Consider the following 27,365-nt stretch of genomic DNA (forward strand, 5'->3'; position numbering starts at 1 on the left):
AGTTATTGTATGTATGTAGGTACTACCTTCATAGAAAAAAAATATACTCGTATTTTAAAGCAGAATTGTTGAGTTGATTTTACTACAGTGGTCATATTAAACAAGACAAAAAAAAACTTGCTCTCAAAGCTTATATTCATTCATTCATAAGGGTAACGCTCCATTCAATTTTTAACCGTATTTCATACAAATGATATGTAATATAATATCAAAAAAGGATATCGCTAATAGGACGGGCGTGAAGAGTATAAATACTCGATGCAAACCGTATCGCAACATCAGTCTCACTTTGTCGAGAGGATATTAAACATGTTCGCTAAACTGGTGAGAAATATTTAATACTTACTTCATTTAATTTAAAACTATTTATCATTTGTATATTGTGTGGAATACTAGCAATCTGTTTGAATGAATTAAAATATTATTTAATGATAAAACATTAAAATAATTGAATTAAGAAAATAATTTATGAAAAATATATATTTGAAAATTATTCCTACATTTGATATTTTCATTGTAGGTTCCCTACCGCGTATCTTAATTCTTTGAGTATCATAAATGTTTTAAATAATTTAAAAAAACCTTATTATTGATACATAATAGGTACAAAGGTAATTTCTAAATAAACATATATATTTATAAAAAATCACAATCACATGAAACTGTCTAAAAATTTCATAAAAATCGGTAAATACTTTGATCAAAATATAAAATGACGTTGTAACATTTCAATGCGCGAAACCGCCTAGCGAAAATTAAATATTTACCTGACTAAGAAATTTATAAGTGCGTGCCGAGGATTGAACTAAGTTTCTTTAAAGGGAGGCTAAAGCTCTGTACCGCTAGGACATGACAGCTTTGTTACTAAATTAGCGTTGTCCAACCCCCATGCCTGGGAGTACACGTTAAACCTTCGATCTCTGTCTTTACCTACACCTTTATAAAAAAATAAAGGTATTCTTCTCGAAATTCACTTCAGAGGTTGGTCCCAACATGTTTTTATTCTTGTTTTAAAATAAAATTACATTTTATCACAGCGTGTACCTACAAAAAACATTTGCAACAAATCAATTCGGCATCCGATGTACCAGCTATTTTCGAGCGAGGGAAATTATATTGTTTGGCCACAGTATTATACCTACTAAGACTAGCTGTTGACCACGACTACGCCGACGTATTTATCGGTTTTTTAAAAATCGGGCGGGAACCTTTAGTTTTATGGATAAAATGTATCGTTACAAATGAAATTATATTAATGCAAAATTTAGCAAAATGTTGAATACATTTTTTAATCCACATTGGAAACTTGTTTTATAGGCCATAATGTTATTATATTATAATAAGCCTTAGAAAGAAATTTTTTTATAAAATAAGAAAACCCCATATTTTTTTAAAGTTTTTCAAACTTAGGGTTATAATATTGCTTAGTTAACATTTAGACTTTAGGGGATTCCCTTCCAAGGTCTTTTTATCATTATATCGGCTAAGATGAAAACTTGGTTTGAAAATCAAAAAAATCATTACAAATTTTAGGTGGACAAAGTCCCAGGCAACTGATCGTTTAATATGGTATACAAAGAATGTATTTACAAAAAACATTTTTATGTATAGACCTTTCAATCAAATAGAATCAAAACGGGACTGTGTAAAAGCTTTTTACGAAGCGAAGTAAAAAATTGGTTAGGCCATAGTTATTGTTAAAATGGTTGTGTGCAAAAAGATACAATTTCGTGACATATGGCAATTTAATGAAATCGGCTAACGAAATTGTGATTTACGTAAGCGATATTGCACTTTATTAGTTATGCACTATTTACCTCCGCGGTAAGACTTCCAATTATTAGTTTTTTTCTAATTGCGTTAAAGGCGTTGTTCGGAAACTTCTAGACCCCTGAACTAGCACAACTCCCATATATCTACTATTCGCAATTACTGTATTCCTATAACCACACTAACGTTATATATGCGCATCGTTAAGGGATTCAATCAATAGTCAGTAACAGTCCACTGCTGGACTAAAGGCGTTGGGAGAGCCCAACGGTGGTCGCAGTATAGACCGAAGTAGTAGTAGTACAGAGGACGCGCTGCTGCGCTCCGTTATATTGCCTTAGTTAGGAGACCACTGTATTCAGATCTGCTGTCAGCTCACGGACATTAAAAGGTTTAATTGTTTTAGTTCTATCCTATGGGATTTGTGCGTTTTTCCGGGATATTAAGTCGCCTATTCCACTCTCCAGCCCATAAACTATCCATTGCTCCGACAACAAACAATTCAAAAAATTCAAAAATTTTAAATTCATTTATTTCAAGTAGGCCTAATATAAGCACTTTTGAAACGTCAAGTCTGTCAATATACTCTGCGTTATGATATCCCTTACAACTAAAGCTTACTATCCTTTTGCATCCTAAACTTACGAGTGCTTTGTCTTCGTCTTACAACTTTATGGAACCTCTTTGACTATACTTACTCTGTGGTAAAACTAATAGCTATCCAAGAATACTCCTTGAAGTCTTATTTTTTACGTATAAACTTAACCGTTACTCAACTTGCATTAACGAGGTCCTCGGTTCGGTCCCCAGGCCGGACCTAGACTTGCTAGTTTATTGTTTGTGCCCATACTCACGACTTGCTAGTGTCACTGTTAGTGCAAAAGTGGTTCCTGTTATTAGTACATATGTGCTAATAATAGTTAAAGCCCACAGATCCGTATCGGAGTAACGTGGTGAGTCTAGCCTCTCCCACGCCAAACCCACCCTGCCACGAGGGAGTTGTTGTTAGACTTATGACGATCTCTCAAATCTATTTTTTTTGTATTTACGCATCACAAACGCCTTCTTTGAGCATATTTGATTATATAGAAATCAGTGACTTTGAATTTGACATTAAAAATTAACCAGTTGCGATCTGCCATTTCCACACAAAATTTGTGATAAGTTTACAATTTTCGCTGTTAAACTACGAGTGTACGACCGGTTGGCAACTTGTTAAAAATTACTTGATCGGGCGGCTGTTATCTTATTGTTTATTAATAATCAATGACAATTCGTCAACAATCGAACACAACAATCTAAATACCTAAGCGAGACAAGTTGTTTGTCTGTCTGCCTACGCAAATTCGACATGGTTATTATCAGATCGTTGATGTCTAATAAATTCAACAAATTCGGTGTTTATTTTGTTAGACATTCATATGACAATTATTGTTTTGAATAACTGCATTCCATTTCTCAAATTGCTCGTTCATAAAACTGGTTCGTAAGTTAGCATATTTTTGTACTCTTACGGTTCATTTTATATCGATGAGGTTATTATTTTACTAGCGGTCCCTGGCAACTTCGTGTGTGTATAAGTCAACCCTTAAAAGATAGACATAATAAGTCGTCTACTTTTTTTTTTAAATTTAAAGGGGAACAACTATAATATAAGATAAGATTAATTGATAATTTCCTTTATTTCAAACACCCCAAGATTTGGCTTACATTATTCTAGCATTGTACCCGTCATGTACCAGTGTAGTTAAGTCGGACTCGAATTGGCCTTGATTGCACTATGCCAGTCGTACAACTTCGTTCGGTGATGAAACTCTACGTGTTCGGCATATGGGACTCGTAAAATTTTTGCGTTGGCAAGGTTCAAACAGTCATTATAGATATAGATCTAAATACTATCGATATTAGTTTTTCATGATGAATTACGCTAAATAGCTGAACAACAGATTTTGAAGACATTTAGAAGCAGTTTTTGAATTGAAAACTTCTATCCGCGCGTTCGGCACTTTTTGTGTTATCAAATATCATCTCTCGCGTGGTTAAATGCGACAGTGACTGATTGAGAGAGTGAAGTATACTCCGACCGACCATAACTCTCTTTGTCGTCCGCTAAGTGACTCTGTGTAATCCACAGACTGTAACCTATATTCCTGTCCACAGTTCATCGTCTGCGTCGTAGCCGTGGTAGCGCTCGCCCGCGAGTACCCGGCCGGCCTCCATCCCGCAGTATGCCCCAACTACCCCTACTGCGACACCAACGCCTTCGCCCGCTTTACCCCGGAAGGCCAGCCCATCCCCGAGTGGGTCTACAACCCCTCCATCTTGCCCGTAGCACCTGCTGAGTAAGTATTTAAAGAAAATTGTGGTTCCCTGATTTCAAACAAACAGTATATTATGTCTATATAAAAAATGTCGCTGTACTATTATTTATGTCTCCACTACTCCTTCTGCAAGCAGTTCTATAACGGTGGCGTTCATTTTCATACCATCAGTATATGCCTGCCATGATTTGGGTACTAGGAATCCAGCAATGTCCAGCAATATAATTTTTTCCTGTCTGTGACGCCAAAACCTTTCAAAATTCCACTTTCCAATAAGAGAGGATGTACGCAGCAGTGGAATATTAATACGATGAGAAGAGCGACTCACTATTTGAATAAATTATTACAAATGACATTTTGTTTCAGCCCCAACGCGAACATTGCTGCTAAATACCCGGCCAACTTCAACGCTGCCGCATGCCCCAACTACCCATACTGCTGGTGAACAGTCCAGACTCTAGGCTAGCCTTCCGGACATACAGACATATGTTAATGCCAGACTTCACGCAAAACTTTACTGTGACATTATTAATTAACCTAGGGTATTGAATGCCATACAACCTTTGGCACAACCAAATAAAGTTAAACTGTAATTCTTCCTTGGGTTTGTCCATATTCACACCAGAATTGGATGCAAATCACAGTTGAATGTTATTCTACTCGATTTGAATGGAACTATACTCCATGAATACTGGGTTTGAATTCTGCTGTGGTCAAAGTTGAATGCAATGCATTTATACTCACAGTAGAATTCAATTCTTTTTAAAGTTCTTTCCCAGGTTGAATACAGTTATACTCGCCCATAATATATTCTGTCAATTACATTATTGTTTTGTATGAATTTTGTGTAAATTAGCAATGTTACTGCCATATTTTACTTGTACCTTATGAAATTGTAAATAACGCGAACTGATTTTTGCTCAGCATTTTGGTTATTTTGTAAAAAAAACTGTGTAAAAAAATGTATATAAATATGGTAAATCGAAACTGTTTCTTAATAACTTTCCCTTTTACACTTAAGTAGCTTTAAAATTTTTAGATATATGTTTTGAATATTATTAGCGATGATAGCCCAGAGAAGAGACGGTTAGACTTTAGGCTCACACTCTGAAGGGAAATATCGTGAGGATACCTGCACGCCTAAAAGTTCTCAATAGTGTTCTCAAAGGCGTGTGAAGTCCACCAAACTGCACTGGGCCAGCGTGGTGGACTAATGCTTACCCTTATCCTTATAAGAGGAGACCCGTGCCCTGCAATGGATAATAAAATTTAATGATAATATCTCTAATACATATATCTTTAACCGATCTTTAAAATATCACTTCTCTATTAGAAAGTGAATCGTAGTACAAAAAGTACATAATTTTTTATTCAAAAAACAACATTCTGCAATTAATCACCCAGGAAAAGGTATAAGGGTCTATAAAACCACCAACAACAACCAGACAACCAACAGCTGATACATCGTAATGTAGTAGAAATTTTGAGCAAGTCTTAACTTGCTCAAAATTTCTACATACTGGTTTACATATTTAATGTTCAACTTATTGTAGGTCATTACAGCAGGCATAATGAAAACACGTACGTTCTTGACTGTTGAGATACTACGATTTGTTCTTCATACCTTTTTCAACTGATAGACCAATTCTTAAGTAAGACTAGGCTTTATAACATTGAAAAAATTCATCCCTAAGGGTGTTTAAATAGGGGATGAAAGTAAGTGTGAAAATCGGTAATCTTTTAAGGTATATCAATGAAAATTTATATTTAGATTGACAATAATTAAAACGAAAAATATAGTTTAAGGATTTATTCCACCCACCTTTTAATAGGAGAACTTATTTTTTAGAACACGCTAAAATCGGGAAGTGTGTCAGTCCGATTTCAAAAAGTATTTTTTGATATCCCAATTTTTGTGAACGATATAAATAAGCTATTGAACATAGCGTTCAGACTTTATTGAGCTTAGAAAAATCTTTTTTAAATTTATTGGAAAGCTAGACTTCCATGATAAACAAAAAATAAAGCTTAATCTGCGTCCGCGAAAAGCCTGGGACTCTGTACGGAAGTACGGAACACAATGTTACTCTTTACGCACGTTTCGCTCCTTTTTTTTCGCATTATTAAAGTTAACCTGAGAATGGTATACTTTTAGATACTATTAGTTTTTAGATACAATACCGCAGTGAATAAGAAGCATCCTAAATCGAGTGACAGCGCGGTGCGGTGGTCGTATCTATTCAATCAAATGCAACCGTTTCGTGTAGCAAAGAAATCGAATAGCTACTAAACTTGATCAGATACTTCAAAATTTTTAAATTAATTTTTTTTTTTGAATTTTCCTTACAGTTACGATCGAATACAATTATGGGAATGAATGAATATACTTCTATTGCACACCACAAAAAGTACATAGAACAATAAGAAAAGTATAACAAAACAACGTATACAATTTGGCGGCCTTATCGCTACATAGCGATTTATTCCAGGCAACCAATGGCGGAGATAAAAAACAGTTACAGTAAAAAGTTTAGTTTAGTTAAGTTTAGGTTATTTATATATATATATATATATATATATATATATATATATATGTATAATATATATGTATAATATATATATATATATATATGTGTATAATATATATATTTATATATATATATATATATATATATATATATATTATATATCATATATAAAAATGAATAAAAGAGAAATACAGTTGTCACCACCCAGTGGCGTGCACTGAGCTTCTTACCAGGGCATGCATACAGTGGTAAGATTTCCAAAAAACCCCAAATATCCTCCTACTATACGAGTTATATATAATTTTTAGGGTAGGCAGTGCTTTTGTGAATGTACGAAGTGCACGCCAATGTCACCACCCAACCGCTTCCCGCGGGTATCGTACGAGGCGGCTAAGGGAATAAGTAGGTATAGCGGAGAACGGGCAGCAGAGTCCTCTGTACTATTACTACAATCTACTGCGATCACCAACCCGTCTGCCAAGCGTGGTAATAATGGGCAAACCCACCCGTTTGGAGGGGCCATTAGTCCGCAGTGGACTGTTATAGGCTATCGGTGATTTAAATTCTATGTATAATAAATCTCTTGCCTTATGACAAAGTGTTTTGTTTAATTATATTGATTAACATACTCTGCTGGACCCCGTATCCCTAATTTTTTCAGTTTCTATTCTGTATTAAGTTTTTTACAATAGCTGAAATGTAAGGTTGTAAGCTAATGAGATACGGACAATAGATTTTCATCCAAGTTATTACTGAGACCCGGTCCAATAAGGATACAAACACCATTTTAGAACAGAAAGACTAGAAGTTACCAATCCAGACTAAGCCTTGTCCTCAAATACCTAACTCCTTAGTAAAAAAAAATGTTTGAGATATCGTCACGTCGATCCTTCCTTTTGGATTTTACATATTCATTATTCAGAGGATTTTACCGTTTACGTAAAAAAGGAAGTGCTAATTGAGCGTAATTACTTGAATCTTTAATCATGTTATTTTTTAATTAAATCTATGCAGTAATGTTGTTTTGTCTATGTTTATTCAGCCCCTTGATGATTCTGTGCAGCCATTTCTTGCATTAGTCATTTATGTTTTGTGTGCGTCAGCCATCTTTTCTTTTTAGGGTACTGCTTGAATTTGATTTTTTTTTGTTTGGTCTGGTCGTATCCTGAGGTCCTGGTTTCGATTCCCAGATGGGCCTGTTGCTAGATATTAGTTCTTGTTTAAAACAATAGTTATTGTCTTTTAGATACAAGACAGGGAATTTCGATACACATGATTCTCATTTATAGTATATATGTATCTAAAAATTTCATGCATGTTCACAAAGATATTTCTAAATTAACGAAAAATGTGACTGCAATATTTCTTACATTATAGTTCAACGGGACGTCCCGTCGTGACCATGATCCATGCAACTGGGTCGAAATATCGACAAATCCAAAAATATTATCGTTGTTGAACTATATTTAAAAAATGTTGATAAACCACGAAAATCTTAGTGCAATAATTTGAACATTAGAAGTAAGGATAAACTTGCAGTTCAATATAGTAGGCTCGGTAAAATTAGTAATTCGTTTAAAAGAAATTTAATGCCATATTACAAAAACCTACCGGTTGACATCTTGGAGATGTCTTTTAAAGTTAAAAAGTTAAACGTAAGTTAAACTTATGGAAAAGTCCTTGTATAGCATTAATGATTAGCTATGTAACTGATATAAAAGCTTGGTTGTGAATTATTGCTCTAACTAGGCTCTTATTATTATTTTAAAAAGCAATGTGAGATGGTGATAACAAAAAAGAACATCCGACTTTTTTTTGTGATCTTCTTAGATCAGGGCGCGTTTTAAACCCAACGCTTTAGTTTTAGGTTAACGAATATAATTTCGTCATCATCTCACTACCATGTAGGTACACATTTTTTATGTAATGAACGCAGCATAAGTGGCATCTATGGGCCACTTGAATAAGGATATTTTTGTCTTTGACTTTGTCTATGAATACAAATTTTGAGCCAACGAACTCAGAACCTCTTGATCCGTAGACAAACGTCTCCACCTGACCAAAAATACCGTTTCATCATTATTCAAAGGTTCCAAATCACTATCAGTGCCTAGTAGATAGGTATTTCCTGTTCAATACTACCTACGTAGTACGTACATAGAAATCATAATGTGAGTTCGTAAATAATTTTCGAACAATTAAAATAACTTTCAGGTGACAGATCAACATTCGGATGTTACCAGAGTCCTTGCTTTACCAAAAATGGTAGACATATTTAATTAAATAACAACATCGTATGATTAAAACAAGCAGGTGGTTTTGTTTAAACATTGATTGGTGTAAGTAGCTTAGTAAAGGTTATACCACTATGCCATTTATTATATAAAATCCTTAAAACGTGTCTATGTGACATCGTACCAGAACGCAAAACCACTCGGCGGTATGTCTTTATTATTTGAATTTTATAATCTCATTCAATTTAATGATACGTTGTAAAGGTCAATTTTGATCCTCATGGAATGCACAACTTATCTAATGTGTTTAATTAGATAAATAATAATACTGTATTGTTGAAAATAGTTTTGTTGTTATAGGTGTACATTGCCACGCGTGTAGATACCCTACCTGCATCACACATCTAGGTAACCTCGTCAATGGTGGGTGCAGCTGCTACCAGTGCCAAAAAGAAAAAGAGGCGCATATATGAAAAAAATCATAGCAATTTCACTTTTGTGCCTTTTGGAGAAGATACTTTGGGGCCGCGGTGACCGGGGACTCGAGTTCTATTAAAAGAATTGCCAAAAAAGGTTAACGAGTCTACCGGTGATCTTCGAGATAGCAGTTACCTTTGCCAAGGAATGAGTTGGCCATCCAAGAGCATCTTAGGCTGCCTAGCTGCGGTGGTTTTGAAGACGTTTTTAGTTATACCTTGGTACATAGGTTATATTAGGTTAGTTTTGTAACTGAATAAAAAACAACCTGTTCCCTACTTAGTGCAACTAAAGACGCTGAACTAAAGACGATGAACTATCTGGCCTTCCTACCCACAATAGCTTCACAGAACAGCCATATCAGTACCATATATTTTGACAATGCAAGGACAATGGTACATGTATCCGATCAACTTTCGGGACAGGTTAAATATTGCCGCATGACTTAATTATTGCGGAAGAAAATGGCGGACTATATTTGGTGGATAATGATTTTTAAATTGCGAACGTATTCAATAAAAAAATACTTAATGATTGATGGAAGGTGTAATATTGCGCAGCGTCCAAGAACAATTGTATAATTAAATTGATTGATTTCGGACACTTATTAATAATTTTATCTCGGGAAGCTACTCGTATAAAACGATGATTACTCTTCGGATACAGAACACAGTTAATAAGGATAAATAAAATAAATCAAGGGATACTTTATAAGCACTTTTGCAACTTCACATAGGCATGCATGTTTGCAGTGATTCTTCTACCGGTTCTAAAAGCATATTATACCGAGAAGAAGCCGGCAAGAAACTAAGCAGTTGCTCTTTTCCAACATCAACATTTACAATAAATTTTTCTTCCTTGCGGAAGATGTCTGTATGTCTGTCTTTCACATATTTATTGACTGCGGTCCCCCTAGTGGTGTGTGAGGATGCAGTCTAAGATTGTAGCGAGTGAAACTGTTACATTAGGTTATATACCCCCCCACCCCTTATCGGTTTCTACGCGGCATCGTACCGAAACGTCTTTGTAGGTTCCTACACAATATATAATATGGTAACAAACGATGGCAGAACCCTGCCGCTAGACCATAGTCCATACCTACCTGCAAAAACCATATTTAGTTTTACATATTTCAACACGCTTGTTCTTTTTTTACTATCATATCAAAGTTTACACTAAAAATATTAACGAAAAGATTGTTTACATAATAACAGATGTTACAAAAAATAAAGTAATAGATAAATAAAGACGGCCGACTGGTGCAGTGGGCAGCGACCCTGCTTTCTGAGTCCCAACATCGTGGGTTCGATTCCCACAACTGAAAAATGTTTGTGTGATGAACATGAATGTTTTTGAGTGTCTGGGTGTTTATCTGTATTTTATAAGTATTTATGTGTATTATTCATAAAAATATTCATCTTAGTACACATAACACAAGCCACGCTTACTTTGGGGCTATATGGCGATGTATGTATGGTCGTAGTGTATATATATAAGTAGCTATTCGTGTAATAACTTTATTTAACGCATTAACAGTTCTAATAACATGATAAACTAGCCTTTTAAGAATATATTCACCTATAGGAGTGTCACTTATAAGGTCTAATTAGCTAGATAAAGATAAATAGCTCTATAAAAATAGTCGTTAAACTTTTTTGCCTTAAGAAAGAAGATGTCTTGCAATTGATACCATTTCTAGTTAAAATCCACTGATATAAGAAAAACTAAAGACACACAGGTTGAACGGATTCAAGAATGCGCATCGTCAAGGTCATTTACAGAGTTTGGCACACAGTGACAAATGGAATTCCTGGAACAGAAATACTAATATCAAGATTTTTTATCAATAAAAATACAGCCTTCAGAAAAGATTGGGATCTTTAAAAAACCGGCTAAGTGCAAGTAAGACTCGCACACGAAGGGTTCCGTATTACGGTGCTATATACATTTTATTGTGAAAATTACAACTCTACCTATTACGGTTCAGGGGTTACTGGCTGTTGACTGACGGGTGGACGAACAGGCGGAAGGAAAGAAAAATGGAAAGGGGAAGGTATAATGAAAATGAAATGAAATGAAAAAACACTTTATTGTACATCCAACGGAAATGAAATTATAAACAAAACAAAATAAAATTTATAAAACTCACAGGTACAATGGGCGGCCTTATCGCTAAAAAGCGATGTCTGCCAGGCAAACCAACAAAGTAAAGGGAAAAAAACACTTAGACTTTAGGGTTAGGTTGTACACAAGAGGAAGTATAATTTTCTTATATTCACACATTTATTAATTTTGGTTTTAGCGATACTTCTCTTTGGTGTGTGTTACGAATTTGTGTTTAATAAAGTGGATCTAGATTAACCTTAAATCGATAGATATCTATCTATCTTAGGATACCGGACATCAATGGCGTATCTATCCTAGCGCAAGTGGACAGAGCCCCTAAACTTCCGCTCCTAAACGATAGAGTTCCATCATCAGCGATGGCTGATTCGCACTGCTCGGGATAGACCTTATCTTTCTCTCCGAGGCACTGAGTTGGATTCCGCCAGTTTCCTAACTTAGGGCAAAACTTTTTCAATAAAACCCCATACCTAATAATAATTTAAACTATTTAAGAGTTTAAATAGGGCTTCAATTTAATTTTTGCTCCAAGGGTCTTGTTTTCATTGTTACCTCTTAGGAATGCAAGATACACCTCACAGCTGTAAATGTATGTGGTACATATATCGATGGTTTATTTTAAAAATGCGTGAGATACAAAGATGGTTTACAGCCTTTAACATATCTCGCCTAGGCGTTTACAAGTTGATTGCATAATTAATTAGTTACAATAATAACAGTTTAAGCATAGTCATCAGTCATAGAGGACAAAGCAGTCAAGACAGAGCTATTGCGGGGCGAAAGGCCCTCGGGGGGGTAAAATCGTGTCATTGGCCGCACACATGCTGGACCTACTAAGGACCTTAAAATGCGTGTAATTCAATCAACTTTTTGGCGGTACCTTTGCCTCTACCTCTAGTGATAACTTTGCAAAAAAATTTATCTAATTTACAAGAAATTTGAAGTAATTTCGTATATTTCAAAACCGTATCACAATTTTCTTATAGATTTTTTTTATAAAATTTACCTAAGTTTAATTCGCCTCTACGCTCCCCCCAAATCTCGGCGAAGATTTCTGTCGCGAGCCTTTCGCATCTCACCCCTAAACAAGCAACCAATCAGCTTCATTTTTGGTTGCAAGAACGGCGTAAATTAGGCTACTTTTAATCCCTTAAAAAACCGTTATCAACACGGACGTGAGATTGCAGTCAAATGCTATTTTATAATGAAAAAATATATTTTATGTGCACCCCGATATACCGCGGCGACTCGCCTGCATGCCTTTTTAAGGATTAGGCAATAATTGCAAAAAAAAAAATATTGAAGAAGCGCATTGGCCCAGCGATGTAACGCGGTAGGTTGTAGAATGAAATTCGTATGGGACTAAGTAACAAATAAAAAGTTCGAGATACGCGAACGAAGGAAAACAATATAAATATTGGCGTTTAGGTAGAAAACCGGGATGTCTCTTACATTACTACATTGTATATTAGAGGCCGATGATAAGAACCAATACATTTGAACAGGACAGAACAGAACCAATACATCTTTGCCTGTTTCAAGAGCGGTAAATTATAAAACAAACGTATAACATATTTTACTCCCCAAAAATAACTATTATCCATAATGTCGTAAATAATTATAATAAAATAAAGCGAGTGTCAAAATAACATGTTAAAGTAATTTAAGTTGTACAACCTTATAATAAATTGAACGTAAGAAATAGGGTTGGCACTTACTTTTTTATATATGTAACTAGCGGTTGTAACAAAATACCGCAATATAAGCCGCGCGACTACCTTACTCAATCACATAGACGTCTCTCCCGGAACGTAGATTACGTAGAATATGTATGTATGTATATATATGCTGCTGGACAAGCTGAACAAAATTTAGTTTAAATACATAAAATTCTGTCAAGAGCCACAGTTTTTGCTTTTAACGTAGGTACAGTTTTATTGTTGATTATGTAGAATGCATGCCCATGCATTCGATTAGCTACAAATCTCTTTATTCAAAAGTCTTCAAAAGTCTAAAAGGAGTCTAGGTAACAGTCTTATAGACGGATGAACGGACAGATAAAATACAATTTCACTCAAATAAACAAGATCTCGCTTCGCTCAAAATTATTATTATACGTTGTAAATGTACGTTCTTCACGCTTTGTAGTTTAGAAATAACTTTTTTTTTTCTTAGATCTTCCAATCATTATCAACCTATCATAGACTGTAGGCCACCACGCTGGCTCAGAGCGAAAAAGAAAAAAAAATGGAGAACTCTCAGGCATGCAAGTTTCTTTCATCGCTAACAGAATATTATTCCTCTCCCCCAAAGGTAGGTCAAAGGTAAGCCGCTTTTTGACGGTATAAAAAGGTCAAATATTATTTAATTCATATTAATCTATTACTTACTTTACTTGCTTTAAAAAGCTGGCAACCCTAGTAAGAATGTAGGTGCAATATTTAATCCAGTTTTCTTTAGAGGCACATACATTATTTTCAACTCTCCAAGGCGAATGAGAACATCAAATAAATACTATTCATTATTTTGAGTTTATACATTCTTGCTTATTATAAACTAGTACAAGTTTGCCTTTAACGAAAGTAATAATAATATCAATTAAGGTGCTACCTTTGGTACGAACATGCGAGACAACTTTATTTATTTTTAAGTGTATTAAAAAATGATCGTTCGTGTAACGATCATTAAGGCGTTTTAATAATTTATAAACATTGAAGCAGAATAAAAATAAATTTGAAAAGAAATAAAAATATAAATGAGATATTTTTTATTCTATAAATAAATAAATTAGATATATTTTATTCTTGTTCTTGGAGCTTCAATCGCCCAATATTTCAAACCTTCAGTAATGAAAACATTGGCAATCGTAAATGACTGTCCCGAGCATCTTGCATATTATACATTATACTTTTATCTTTTTTTCATTAGCCCTGATATTTGCTAATCGAGAAGTTTGCTGCTGTTGCAGAAGTGAAACAAAATACTTTATTCTAAATGCAGAAAGTTCATCACGCAATAAAAAACAATACATTTCGGTAAAATGACGTCTCTAAATCTGACGTAAGAAAAATGTCATAACAATGAATTTTTGTATGAAACCCAATAAAAAAAGGCAAGAGGTAAACGAAGAGGATGAAGTATTTGTTAGTTGTATAATTGAGAACATAATGCAAGAATTGTTAGCAAGGATAAAAATCTGCTATCAAATTATATGTTGCGTGCCAATAGATATAATATTTTCGCGCATTAAAAATCCGGATACTGAGCAGATAGCTCATTGTAAAGAACAAATTCCTAGCAGTGAAGAAAATATTCCTTGCTGTAAAGAACAGATTCCTTGTGGTAAGGAACAGATTTTTCATAGTAAAGAACAGCAAGACTTCAACTGTAATGTGAACACCAGGTAAGATTGTACAAGGACAAGCGATTTTGTTTCGTCTGCATAGAAATTCTGTTTGTCCTTATTACTATTGACAAAATAGTATAGGAAAAATTGTCCTCTTTTAAATATCAGAAGGTATAATACTATTTATTTTTACTCTAAAATGATCATTGTAAAATTAGTTTCTATTATTTTATCTATTAAGATATATTTTACAACCACAAATTAGGTACCTAACCACAATTAATATTTCAGGTTCCCTTTTTTGACTATCCATAAATTCCCAAAGTGATGGGATTGCATGGGAGATATATAAATCAGACTACTTGAGTAAACGATCTCAGTATGTGAAGATCACATAGATATCCTCCTTCCAGTAGAAAGGTGTTTTCCAAGGCAATGTCTTAGCCCCACCACTATTTACTATATACTTACTTAACGGTTGTAGATACTACGACAATACACACATTGCCATCTAGCCCCAAAGTAAGCGTAGCTTGTGTTATGGGTACTTAAATAGCGGATGAATATTTTATTATGAATATAATACACATAAATACTCATAATATACAGATCAACACCCAGACACTGAAAAATATTTATGTTTTTCACACATTTTTTTTTTCCAGTTTTGGGAATCGAACCCACGGCCTTGGACGCAGAGAGCAGGGTCGCTGCCCACTGCGCCAACAGGCTCTCAAATGGTGCATTTGCGGATGACATTGTTCTCCTTCTCCAAAAAATCTAATCACAAGTCTATTAGCTCTCTTTCAATTACTTATAAACTATGGTAACAGAGTATGGGGTGGCGCACCCAAAACATAAGTTTTGGGTTTCTAGTAGTAAGAGATAACTCTTACTCTACTAGAAAGAACACAAAGGGCGCTTATCAAAGCAATTTTATAAAGCGAGCAATCAAAAATTGCTAGCATAAACGGTTCCTACGTGGCTTCGTAAAGGAACGCAAAATTGTTTGGCGACACGTCTTTCTCAATAGGGTGTCACGCTTGTTATTGTCTTTATGGTAATCACCTCACTGATCCATCTCTATCCTCTTAGAGACAAAGAAGACGAAAGCCATTTAAATCAAAATGTGAAAATAAGAATCATGGAGAAAAGTAAGACGAAGACCAACATAGATAATAAATCACCGATTGTAAATAAATCTAATCGCCGAATAATATCGGCCAAAATACCAAAGGATCAAAAGAAAACAGACCGGTGTCTCGAGACTAGAATATCTAGCATCAAATTATATAGTAGAGTCGAGAAAATCAGAATCCTGAAGGAACTCCAAATTACTGATGCTAACATAGACAAATTGATAAGCGGGAAAATCGAGCAGAGAAGCGCCAAAGAATATCAAACGCATTCCATAGATATTAAAGATTTTGCTCAACCTACAAATACAAAATCTGTCGCCCAATCTATAGATGAAAAGTATGTAGAGCAATCCAGAGATAATAAGAATATGGAAAAATCTTTATGCAATAAGTTTTTTGGCCATACCACAAGTAATAAGTACTTTGCCAAACCGATATCGAATGCATCGGCGGACCAATCCGTAGATGAGAAATCTACAGATTCATTAATAGGTAATAGGAATACGTCAAAAGGATTACCTGCTATGAATGAGGCCGAAGACGCACAAGATACTACCAACTCCACAGATAATAAATCTTTGACCAAATGTCAGTGTATAAACAATAGCGAATTGGCCAAAAAAGCTATATTAAATTTTGCGGGAGATGGTCCAGAAATTAAAATTTCACAGATTAAAATTCACGTTAAACGTAGAAAAGGGGGTAATTTTTTTAGAAGGCTCTTTAAATCTCAAACTAATGATAACATTCCAATAAATGTGATTAATAAAAATTGCGATTGCATACGCAAGTAAAGAAATAATGAGATTTTTTGGGCAATTGATCAAAGAAAAAATCTTGAGTATTCTAAGTATTCTAGTAAAGTGATTCTGAGTTGTAGTTAGATATACCTAGTAAAAATAAAGTCGCATTGCAACACTATTGCCGAAAGATAAACCACAATGATGAAATCATAATAAGTTGTATTTTTCTTTATTTAAGTAAAAACATTAGGGAAAATAATAAAAATGCACAAAACTCAAAATAATATCAGGTTATTTTATTATAAATTAAATCATATTTGAGATTAATTAGTACTTTGTACTATTATCACAGAATTTTTTTTTTTAACGAAACCGTGATTACAGAACCGGTTCCACCGAAATTTTTCGAAACCCACCTGACTCTGGACCGATAACGTAATATTATTAGTCAATGCTAGTAAATATAAAACTATTCTTGTGTGTCTATAATTAATAGCATCCGAACAGCGAAAATAGTGCAAATTGTTTTAAATGCAAGGCAAACATTAAATTCGTAAGATATGGTCACATTAGACTCGCACTCACTCGGCATGTGACACAGGAATACTTTAAAAAAAAGTCTGCTGAGCTTATAATTTATATTATTATTAAGATATTAAGAAGAACTATTTAATTAACCATCAATCTAATAAATTTATACAGAGTTGGACAATACAACACCGATACAATTTCGATTTCGAAACAGTATCTTCGGAGATCGGACAAAAATGAGAAACTAAATTATCGGAGAGTGTGAGACTTTTTATTTACATCTTCATATTCGATCCCGTGATAGACAGATTCGTATGGAATCGTTAGAGCGCCATCTAATTTCAATATTGGGAAACAGTATTCAAATATCATCTAGTTACAATAGTGGGAAACAGTATTGTCACTAGGTTTCGATTCTATACTAAACGTAAAGTTTTACGCGATCAAATGGTTATACAAAGTTTAAAAAATCTAACACTCAGCAACATTTCTACGCTAAACATTGACTAAACATCTTCGGTATACAGAAAAATACCTGTCAATGTATTAATATGGATTAACTGCATAAGTTATAATTTTTGTCTCCACAGTTGACTAAACATCTATATTTTTTTGACTAGTTTGACAGTTGACTAACATTATAAAAAAAGACGAATTATGTGTAAAATCCTTAATGATTAATTAATCATAAAGGATTTTACAGACAATTCGTCCTTTTTTTCTTGACATGCCTGATGGTGTAAGCAGCTATAGATTTAATTATGATACCGATATTTTAACCATCAATTTTATCTCTGTTATAATGGAAAATAATTCCATCTTTCTATGCATATCTATCGACAATTTACCCATATATCCGTGTTTTGAACTTCGATCAATAATGTACAAGATACGCTAATGATTTTGAATTGCAGCTAACGTTCATTATTATGGTAGTGTGATATAAATACGGTTGCATTTGCAATATATTTCTGCAGTCTTCTATCGAGACTCAGATGGTGCGAACATACCTCTCCTGATGTCGTTATAACTAATAGAAAATAGGCTCGCAATACGCAAGTATATTGGGAGCTTATTTGTCTGACGGCACATCTAATATATTATTGATCGGTTTACAATATTTTGCGATTTAGCTATTTATTTAGCTTTTGGTTTGTTTTCGCTAGAAAAAGGCCACATAGCCAACGCGGGGACCAACCTCAACATTATGGCCGGTGTCATAGCGTTCAGTATAAACAATGCTAAGTAATAGACATCGCTAGATTTAGAAAACTTCTTTTCGAGTGTTTTCAGAAAGACTATTGCGAATCCGGTCAAAAAAGTCGATATTCCTGTCGATCTGTTTTTTGTGTAATGCCGGTACCTGCAAAAAAAAAGTTATTTTAAAATACCCTCATAACTACCTTGTTCTTAGAGTGGTTAGCATGTTATTACGGATCAAAAATTGTTAGAAAGTGATTTTTTTTTTTTTAAATAAATTTGTCGTGCTCGCTGCCCTACCCCATGTATTGTAGAACACATGAATTCATCGGTCTTGGTTATCACCACTAACTTGTGATAACAATCGTTAAAACCCACTAACTCTGCATTGGAGTAGCGTGGATCACTGCCCTATAACTCACGTCTATGAGGTGGCCTGAGCTCAGCAGATGAACTTGAGGTTATTCATAAAACATAAAGCTATAATATAACTTGAGGTTATTCATAAAACATAAAGCTATATATAGATCAAGCATGTTATGCTGTCAGCATTGGCACACAAATTTAAATTCCGGGATTGATATCAGTGTGCCATCATATCAACCCATTTCCGGCCCACTACAATGCGAAAAACGGGTCTAATCCTACATTGATTTTAATTTGATCCTAAATTTTAATTTGTAACTCTCTTTTTATATTGCATATTAATATTTAATGTGTTTTTTTTTATTTACTTTAGTTTTTAATTATTCTATTTATGTTATAGTGTAGTGCGTAGTGATGGGTCATAGATACCAAATAAATAACTAAAAATAAATTGAGAAGGCTTTAAGCCGTAGTCCACCTTGCTGGCCCAGTGGCGGACTACGGCTTTATGCCTTTGAGAATAGTATGGAGAACTCTCCAGGAAAACATCGTGAGGAAACCTGCACGATGTTTTCCTTCACTGCTGAAGCAAGTGATTTTTTTAATTGATTAAAACGCACATAACTTAGAAACGTTAGAGGTACGTGGGTTCTGGGATTCGAACTCGGCCTCCCAAAAGTGATGCCGAAGCTTCAATATCAGTGTCTATTATCTTAATATATATAAATCTCCTGTCACGATGTTTGTCCGCGATGGACTCCTAAACTACTTAACCGATTTTAAATTAAATTGGCACACCGTGAGCAGTCTGGTCCAACTTAAGAGATAGGATAGCTTAGATCTTTAATTATAGTCGCAATTTTATTTTATTGCAAATTATTTGTCTTTAATTGATTGACAGTCACATGTTATATAGTATAGTAGTATATATATATATATATATATATATGTATATATACTACTATACTCATTTAAGGCTTAGCGATACTGAATACTTTAACAAAATCAAACGCAGACGAAGTCGCGGGCAACAGCTAGTTGTCTATATAAAGAAAATTACGAGGGTGATTTTATCTGGACATGAGTTTTGATAAGATTTTACCACGTATTTTGATCAATAAATATAAATAAACTATACCTACTACGAAAATAAACACATCGCCATCTAGCCCAGAAGTAAGCGTAGCTTGTGTTATGGGTGCTAAGATGACAGATGAATATTTTTAAGAATAATATACATAAATACTTATAATATACAGATAAACACCCAGACACCGAAAAACATTAATGTTCATGACACAAACATTTTCCAGTTGTGGCCTTGGACTAAGAAGCAGGGTCGCTGCCCATTGCGCCAATCGGTTATTTATTTATTATTATAATAGATTTTCCCCAAGTCTGTATATATAATAGAAAAAAAAGGCAGTGACTGGCCAAGTGACTGTCAATGCATAGCTCGAACCAGTTATAGATGGGCCGGTTGAAATTTGGCTCACAGGCAGCTATCATAACATACGCTGACAAAGGTATACTGAAAATCAATTCCTTCTTTCCTGCTTTTTAAAGCTCATGTAAATGCCGAGAGAGGCTTTCACTCATCTTCGCGTCTCATAAAAATGAGACCTTGCCCCCTATTTTCGTATTTGTGGCTTATGGGAATGCCCCCTCGAAGAATATGAAATAATAATTACTCATCAACGGCGGGAATGACGCACAGCGCCCAACCAACTAGATTGGCGATGCATTGCATTCGATTATCAATATCCGGAATCGATATATGTGTGTATTGTCTACGACTAAAACAACGACTAGCGAAATTTCAACTTAAAATGTTTTGACGTTGCCTCCTATTGTGAGGTTATGTTAATGCCCCTAAGTAGAATATGAAATAATAATTACTCGGTAATGGCGGCAGTGACGCACAGCGCCAAACCAGCTTGATTGACGATCCATTGCATTCGATATATACGGGATTGATTTATGAGTGTATTGTCTACGACTAGAACAACGACAAGTGAAATTTTAACTGAACATGTTGAGACGTTGCCTCCTATTTTGAGGGTTATGTTATTGCCCCCTAAGTAGATAATGAAATAATAATTACTTAGCGACGGCAGGAGTGACGCTCAGCGCCAATCCCGCTAGGCTGCCGGTGCATTTTATAAGCGCGTACAGAGGGGTCGTAAATATGAATACCTTGTCACAATCTGCACACCGCCGGTATGCCTGTAATGGAAAAAAAATTGGTTGTCTGCTATAAACAATTGACACCACATTCACTTTTCACTGCACTTCATCCTTGCCGAAAACATGTAAATGTCTTATTGTATAGAAGCTGTCCACGCGGACGCATCGCTCACTCAAGTAGGAGAGAGACAGATGTCCAACGCGGAGGCCGACTGTGCCTCTTTGTCGCTCGTTCCGCGCTCTCGCTTGCACTTCAAGCCTTGAAAGGAACGCCTCAGAGCGAGGTAACACCGCATAAGTCATGTTTTTTCGTGCTTGCAGCCGGCTCCATCGACTTATAAGACGTTGTCACGTCAAAAGGGGTTACTTATAAAAAAGGGTACATTGCCCAAGATCTGTTTGATGTGGAGCATAAGGATTGAAGAAATTATAAATTACACCATACAGATTCTCCTGCTATTCGCCGAGTATAGCGAATTGCGCTTAATTTTCATAATATACAATTTCTGTGTTGGATGTTGGAAGGAGAGACTTTATCATTTTCGTTGTAACTTATAGCGATAAAACTATTTAAAAGAATGATTATGATGATGATGACGATGTTGATACAAAATTCATTGCACGTGTAAATTTGCAATCGGGCGCTGAGATCAATCGCTATGACCCTTTTGCAACGAGACGTGGTATAGCAGAAAGCTAATTTATTTATTTATTTAAGGGACAATCAACAGGTTACAACAACAACTCTTAAAAACTAAACAAAAAATTTAAAAAAAAACATATAAATAAATATAAATATACTACGACAATACACACATCGCCAACTAGCCCCAAAGTAAGCGTAGCTTGTGTTATGGGTACTAAGATGACTGATGAACATCTTTATGAATAATATACATAAATAATTAGAATATACATATAAACACTCAGACACTGGCAAACATTCATGCTCATCACACAAACATTTTCCAGTTGTGGGAATCGAACCCACGGCCTTCGGCTCAGAAAGCAAGGTCGCTGCAAACTGCGCCAATCGGTCGTCAAATAATATAAATGTTATATTGTAGACCCACTTAAAGACTGCCACAGCTTGCGAATACAAAACTATATTGTCAGTTAGAAGGAGAAAAAACGATTAAGAGAGACATGAGAGTACTTATAAGCTGTAAGTACAATTACTTATAACTTCTAATGCAAGTAGAATTACTTATGTACACCAATAGCTCATGCTTGCAAGTGGAAATGCGCCAGATTGCATCATCAACACCATCTATGGACGTCCACGGTATCGGTCTTTTGAAGAAAAAAAAAATATTTTTTTTATATATATATTAAGTAAAAAAAATAGACTTGCCAATTCCACAGTATAGTTGGGATCTATCCCATAAAGGGTCAAAACGCAGTAGGTGGCTACACAGCTCAGAACTGCCAACGCGGCATACAAAACGTGCCATGCCACCGCCCGCTTGACCGGCATGGTCCTGTACTTGCCGTACTGCCAGATGAACGGGTCCGTGACGTACACGCACATCACCGGGACGATGAATAGACCTGCGGAATAACAACGCAATCAATATTATCAGATTATTTGCGTACCACTGTACAGGCCTTGTCTCTTATAATAGATAGATTTATAACTTAGGCCTAATGCGATTTAGAGAAATTAGCTAAGCGAAGTGATTATAATTTCAAATAATAAATTAATACATTATAACTAAGCACTATGGGTTCTTAAATATATTGTTTTCTCATTAAATTTAAATTAAATTGCTAAATTTAATTTAAATTTAATGAGAAAACAATATTATAGAAAAAATTGTATGTTGGAATTATGATTATGAATAAATATATATGAAATAAATATAAAAAACAAAACTGCGCTAATCGGCCGTCAAAATATATATGTAGTTTCAAATAATACATATTTCATATAATATTAACCTAAAAGAAAATTACATGATGTTGCTTATGTATTGTTTACCTTTATGAATTAAAAAAAAAACTTACTCAATGTTATTACATAGAATAATGTGGAGTATATTGAAATTTGGGTGTTTTTTAAATATTATTTTATATACTACTAGTTGTCTCTCGCACCTTAGTCCGCGCATAAGTCAACCTTAAAAAATAGACAAATACTGTCGCAGACTGTTCTTTATCGAAACTCTAACCGTTTATGCAGCGCAAAAAGCCCCCATTTTAAAAACATTCTTCATTGGTGCTATGCTCCTATTGGTCTGAGCGCGTTGATATATAGCCTGTAGCCTTCCTCGATATATAGGATATCTAACACTGAAATAATTTCTTAAATAGGACCAGTATTTCCTGAGATCATGGCGTTTAAGTAAACAAACAAACTCTTCAGCTTTTAACAACGTGTAAATGAAAACCGAAATAATACTACACAGGCTTTAAAGGCACATTGGGTAATGTCTCTGAGACTTATCTGTGAAACCGAAAACCTAATGGTTTTTCAGTAAATCAATAAATATACTACGACAATTCACACATCGTCATAGCCCTAAAGTGAGCGTAGCTTGTGTTATGGGTACTAAGATGCCTGTTGAATATTTTTATGAATAATATACATAAATACTTATACTATACATGTGGTTTAAGATCTTTATTTCTCAAAAGAATTACAAAAAATTCGCTTAGTTGAGAAAACATTAATTTGGTGATTCCTTATGAAACATTATTTCGTTATTCGGTTACACGCTGTATATTAGTATAGTATTTTTTTCGACATACCTAGCAGGCATCCGAATAGACACTGGTGCGGGAAGTGCGCGGCGACGTACATGCGCGCAACCATCACCGAGACCAGCGTAACGCAGCCCAACGGGTACAACACCAACTTCCAATATAGCATGTTCCATTTCCTGCAATATACACTCCTTTTTTTTAAATAATTCACACAAAAAAGATTGTCGCATAAGGGCGCGTTCAAAAAATTCGTGAGATGTTTAAGGGGGGGAGGGGTTCGAGTTAAATCTCATCTAATCTTAGGGATCTCGGCAAATATCACGCGTTTTTTTTCTGATTGAAACCAAAAAAAATATATACTATTTTTGTGTCGGCGACCGAGTGCAGCAGTGGGCAGTGACCCTGCTTTCTGAATTGGTCGTGGGTTCGTTTCCCACAACTGGAAAATATTTGTGTGATGAACATTAATGTTTTTCAGTGTCTGGGTGTTTATCTGTATATTGTAAGTATTTTTTTTTTCTTTTTACAATAACAATCCAACACGTTTACGTGTGTGTGTGTGTGTGTGTGTGTGTGCATGTGTGTGTATGTTTATGGCTGTGTGTGTGTGTGTTTGTGTATGTGTGGTATTATTACCTGTCATTGCACACATGGGCGGCCCAAGTCAGAAATAGCATAAATAGAGATGCAGCAGTAAGACTGTGTCCGGACGGACTGCCTGGTCCGGTCTCACAGGTTTGGGAGGTTTGCATGAGCCAAGGGCGCATTGAATCTGAATAGAACGTGGTCTCACGCACCCACCAATATGGACGGTCTTCTAATAGCCACCTGCAATCATCAAATTTGTATGATATATAAAAAATACACCGACACACATTACTCGCTCTTACTCTAGGGTGTTTTTAAAGCACCCAATGCAATTTGAATATTTTGGGTACAGAGCCTGGCTTACCAGACTCTTCCAGTCCATCTTTTTTATCATTTTTCAACAGCAGGCACAGATGATACCTTTGCTTATCAATAACTGGTATAAATACATATTATTATTATACAATGTGTAAATAAAAATCTAAATATTACTTCACATGCTTTAGAGATACACTATTTGCTGTCTCTAAGACTTATATGTGAAACCACTGCCATATTTATTACTGAGAGAAGTCAGATAATTGCCTGCTGAAATCTGTGGAAGTAGTTCCCTTCTGATATTTAAGAGTTGTCTGAAAGACTACTACCTCTCTTTAAGTGATGGAATTTGAAGCAGATTCTTTATATTTCTTTCTCTTAAATTGTATGTTAAAATCTACCTATTTATATTATGTTTGTTATATATTTATATGTATTATGTATATTTTATATTTGGAGTTTTTTTAGGATGGAAGATATTATATACTTAACCACTTCATTAGACCACTCAGCCAGCCACCAAAGGTTATGCACAGCAACAGCTGGGAGGCGAAAACCGAGTCCACGATGGATATTAAAGGGAACAGGATCTCCAGCACATAGTGGGGATTTACTAAATTATTCACCAACTCTAGGTAGCGTTCCAAATCAGTAAACCTGGAATATATGATAAAAGATTTATTTAAAATTAATTTTAAGCCCAATCAAATTTTTCTATTAAATTTGTTATGTTATGGATCTTGGCTTATTTTAATGTGTCAATAAAAATAAGTAAAGAAAAAGATTATGTCCAAAGTGTCAGGTTGCAGTGTAAGGTTATGAACTACAATTGAAAAAGAAAAGAAAATATAGTAAAAACAGTTTTTCACTGAGTTTTTTCTATAGGCAGTAGTAAGTATTTAAGTTTTTATTGTTTGAAACTTAATTTACATTAAAAATAATAAAAGTGAATAAATGTAAAACATTATATATGGGGCAAGGAAAATGGACTAGGTATTATAATTTTTTATTAAAAGCAATTTTTACAGCCATTCCTTGCCCTGACTCTTGAAGTGAGGGAAAGGGATGAATGGGGTTTGAATATTATTATGGAGCTTAGCTTACATACCTACGGTCTTATATATTTATATTCTTATATATATTTTATAAACAAATTAAAGGAAATAGAGGTTTAAAGGTAGTCGATTTACACCTATGCCGATTTCTTTTCATATTACTAACCGCCCGAGCTCTTACGATAACAGTTACATTCTTTCATTAGTATATCTTCGAAGCAAACTTTTTATATATAATTAGAAATGTTAAATTCATGTATTATGGCTAAATTTTTCTTTAAATATTCAATATTTTATTACCAGTATTGAACCCACTCTATAGAAGACACGCCCAGCGCATATATTTGCTCCATGGTGGTTAGTAGCGCTTTGTTCTTACATGACCATATTACATAGCTTATATTATTGTTTTTTGGTGTATTTGATCATCACGAAAACAAATCGTCAACCTTTTTTAGTTTGATCACCGCATCTGGTTACCATAAACCAGTAACAGATGTTAATGACAAATGTCAACATTGACCATGATCGATTTGGTTTTGTATTGCCAGACAAAATTACAGAAACTAAGAAATTTTATTCATATTTTTAAAGGATTCGCTTGCTTAATATTAAATAATTATTGAAAATTATTTAATATATAAAATAATTTGAATGTAATTAGAATTATAGTCATAATTATCGTAGCGACATCTGTTGTTCAGTGGAAATCTACATTTATAGTATTGCTACTTTTCAATAAAAGATGGTGGTGTAGGACTTTAAATGAAAATGTTCACATAGAAATAGAACATATTTATAAATTTGTTCTGTCAGCTATTTCTGCTTTTTTATTCATAACAGAAATTAATATTTCTATTAAAGGGAAATGAAAGAGTTTACTATAAACAAGGCTAATTTCATCGACTTCAATTATAATCGATGGGTAGTTTTTTATTATCGCATAGACGCGGAATAGCGGTGTACTTAAAATTTCTTCATTAATAAACATACCTATAGAAAATGCAAAATAGGTTGTAATTTTCTGAAGATTGAGCTGAAAATATTCCCATAGGGTTAGTCAGCTAAGCGTCGTATAGATGGCGTTGGTCCCTGGGGCCTGTGAGGGAGGATTATTGTTTTAATAATTGAATATTAAATCCGTGGCAGCGGTACAACCTTTCTCACAAGTTGTGTTATGAAGTTAAATTTAACAAATAATCGAAACATTTTGAGGTGAAACCTCTTATGCGGCGGGTCCGTGTGTACCTACCTACCTCTTATGAGGAGGTCAGTTTTATTCGAACAATAACTTCTTTTCATGATATATTTTAAAGTTTAATTTCACCACGTTAGGAATACATTTCCGAAATTAAAAGTAGCCTAATATGTTACTATCTGTGTTATCTCTACCCCGATGTCAAAGTTCCGCGATGAATCCAGCGTTACCAGAGAGTAACAGTCGTAAAAAAACATTTGTATTGTTTTTAATGTTAATTTGACACTATTTCTTACTACAATGTATTGTGTTACATAGAGTTTTGATTTGATTTGTATACCTAGTGGTTAGAAAGCATTGTATATAAGGCGTGCAATGTTAAATTAAAACTTTTTGTTTTGGGTCGTTACTTTTATCAAGGGTGTACGATCCGTGTAAACCTCGTTGTATTTCGACAAATTTAATCTTCAACGCTCTCGCTATCTGTTCGCACACGAGATTCAATTTTATAGACTTGTCTCAAGATTTCAATCA

General features: G+C 34.5%; 2 protein-coding genes across 2 annotated transcripts; one reads left to right on the forward strand and one right to left on the reverse strand.

The window, feature by feature from the left end:
* The first annotated feature begins 270 nt into the window (after positions 1–270).
* LOC120625152 (cuticle protein 1-like) lies at positions 271–5,035 on the forward strand. Its single transcript, XM_039892118.1, has 3 exons — positions 271–324; positions 3,931–4,112; positions 4,458–5,035. The coding sequence occupies exons 1-3, from the start codon at positions 310–312 to the stop codon at positions 4,534–4,536; spliced, it is 276 nt and encodes a 91-aa protein (XP_039748052.1). The 5' UTR covers positions 271–309; the 3' UTR covers positions 4,537–5,035.
* Positions 5,036–16,956: 11,921 nt separating this feature from the next.
* Positions 16,957–26,118, reverse strand: LOC120625265 (glucose-6-phosphatase-like). Its single transcript, XM_039892279.1, has 7 exons — positions 25,934–26,118; positions 25,071–25,235; positions 24,309–24,500; positions 23,718–23,848; positions 22,321–22,517; positions 20,884–21,005; positions 16,957–18,576 (listed from the first exon to the last, which is right to left on the reverse strand). The coding sequence occupies exons 1-7, from the start codon at positions 25,984–25,986 to the stop codon at positions 18,351–18,353; spliced, it is 1,086 nt and encodes a 361-aa protein (XP_039748213.1). The 5' UTR covers positions 25,987–26,118; the 3' UTR covers positions 16,957–18,350.
* Between the last annotated feature and the right edge of the window lie 1,247 nt (positions 26,119–27,365).

This window comes from Pararge aegeria, chromosome 7 (genome assembly GCF_905163445.1).
Source record: "Pararge aegeria chromosome 7, ilParAegt1.1, whole genome shotgun sequence".
Lineage (NCBI taxonomy): Eukaryota > Metazoa > Arthropoda > Insecta > Lepidoptera > Nymphalidae > Pararge > Pararge aegeria.

Bases quoted from the DNA above. Each gene is read 5' to 3' on its own strand.
- LOC120625152 (XM_039892118.1), top strand. The intron at 4,113-4,457 runs GTAAGTATTTAA...ATTTTGTTTCAG, and splicing joins TTGCCCGTAGCACCTGCTGA to CCCCAACGCGAACATTGCTG.
- LOC120625265 (XM_039892279.1), bottom strand. From the start codon at position 25,986: ATGGAGCAAATATATGCGCTGGGCGTGTCTTCTATAGAGTGGGTTCAA. The intron at 24,501-25,070 runs GTTAAGTATATA...TGATGATTGCAG, and splicing joins CTGAGTGGTCTAATGAAGTG to GTGGCTATTAGAAGACCGTC. The intron at 18,577-20,883 runs GTAATTATTATT...TTTTTTTTGCAG, and splicing joins GTCACTCCTGCCGTCGCTAA to GTACCGGCATTACACAAAAA.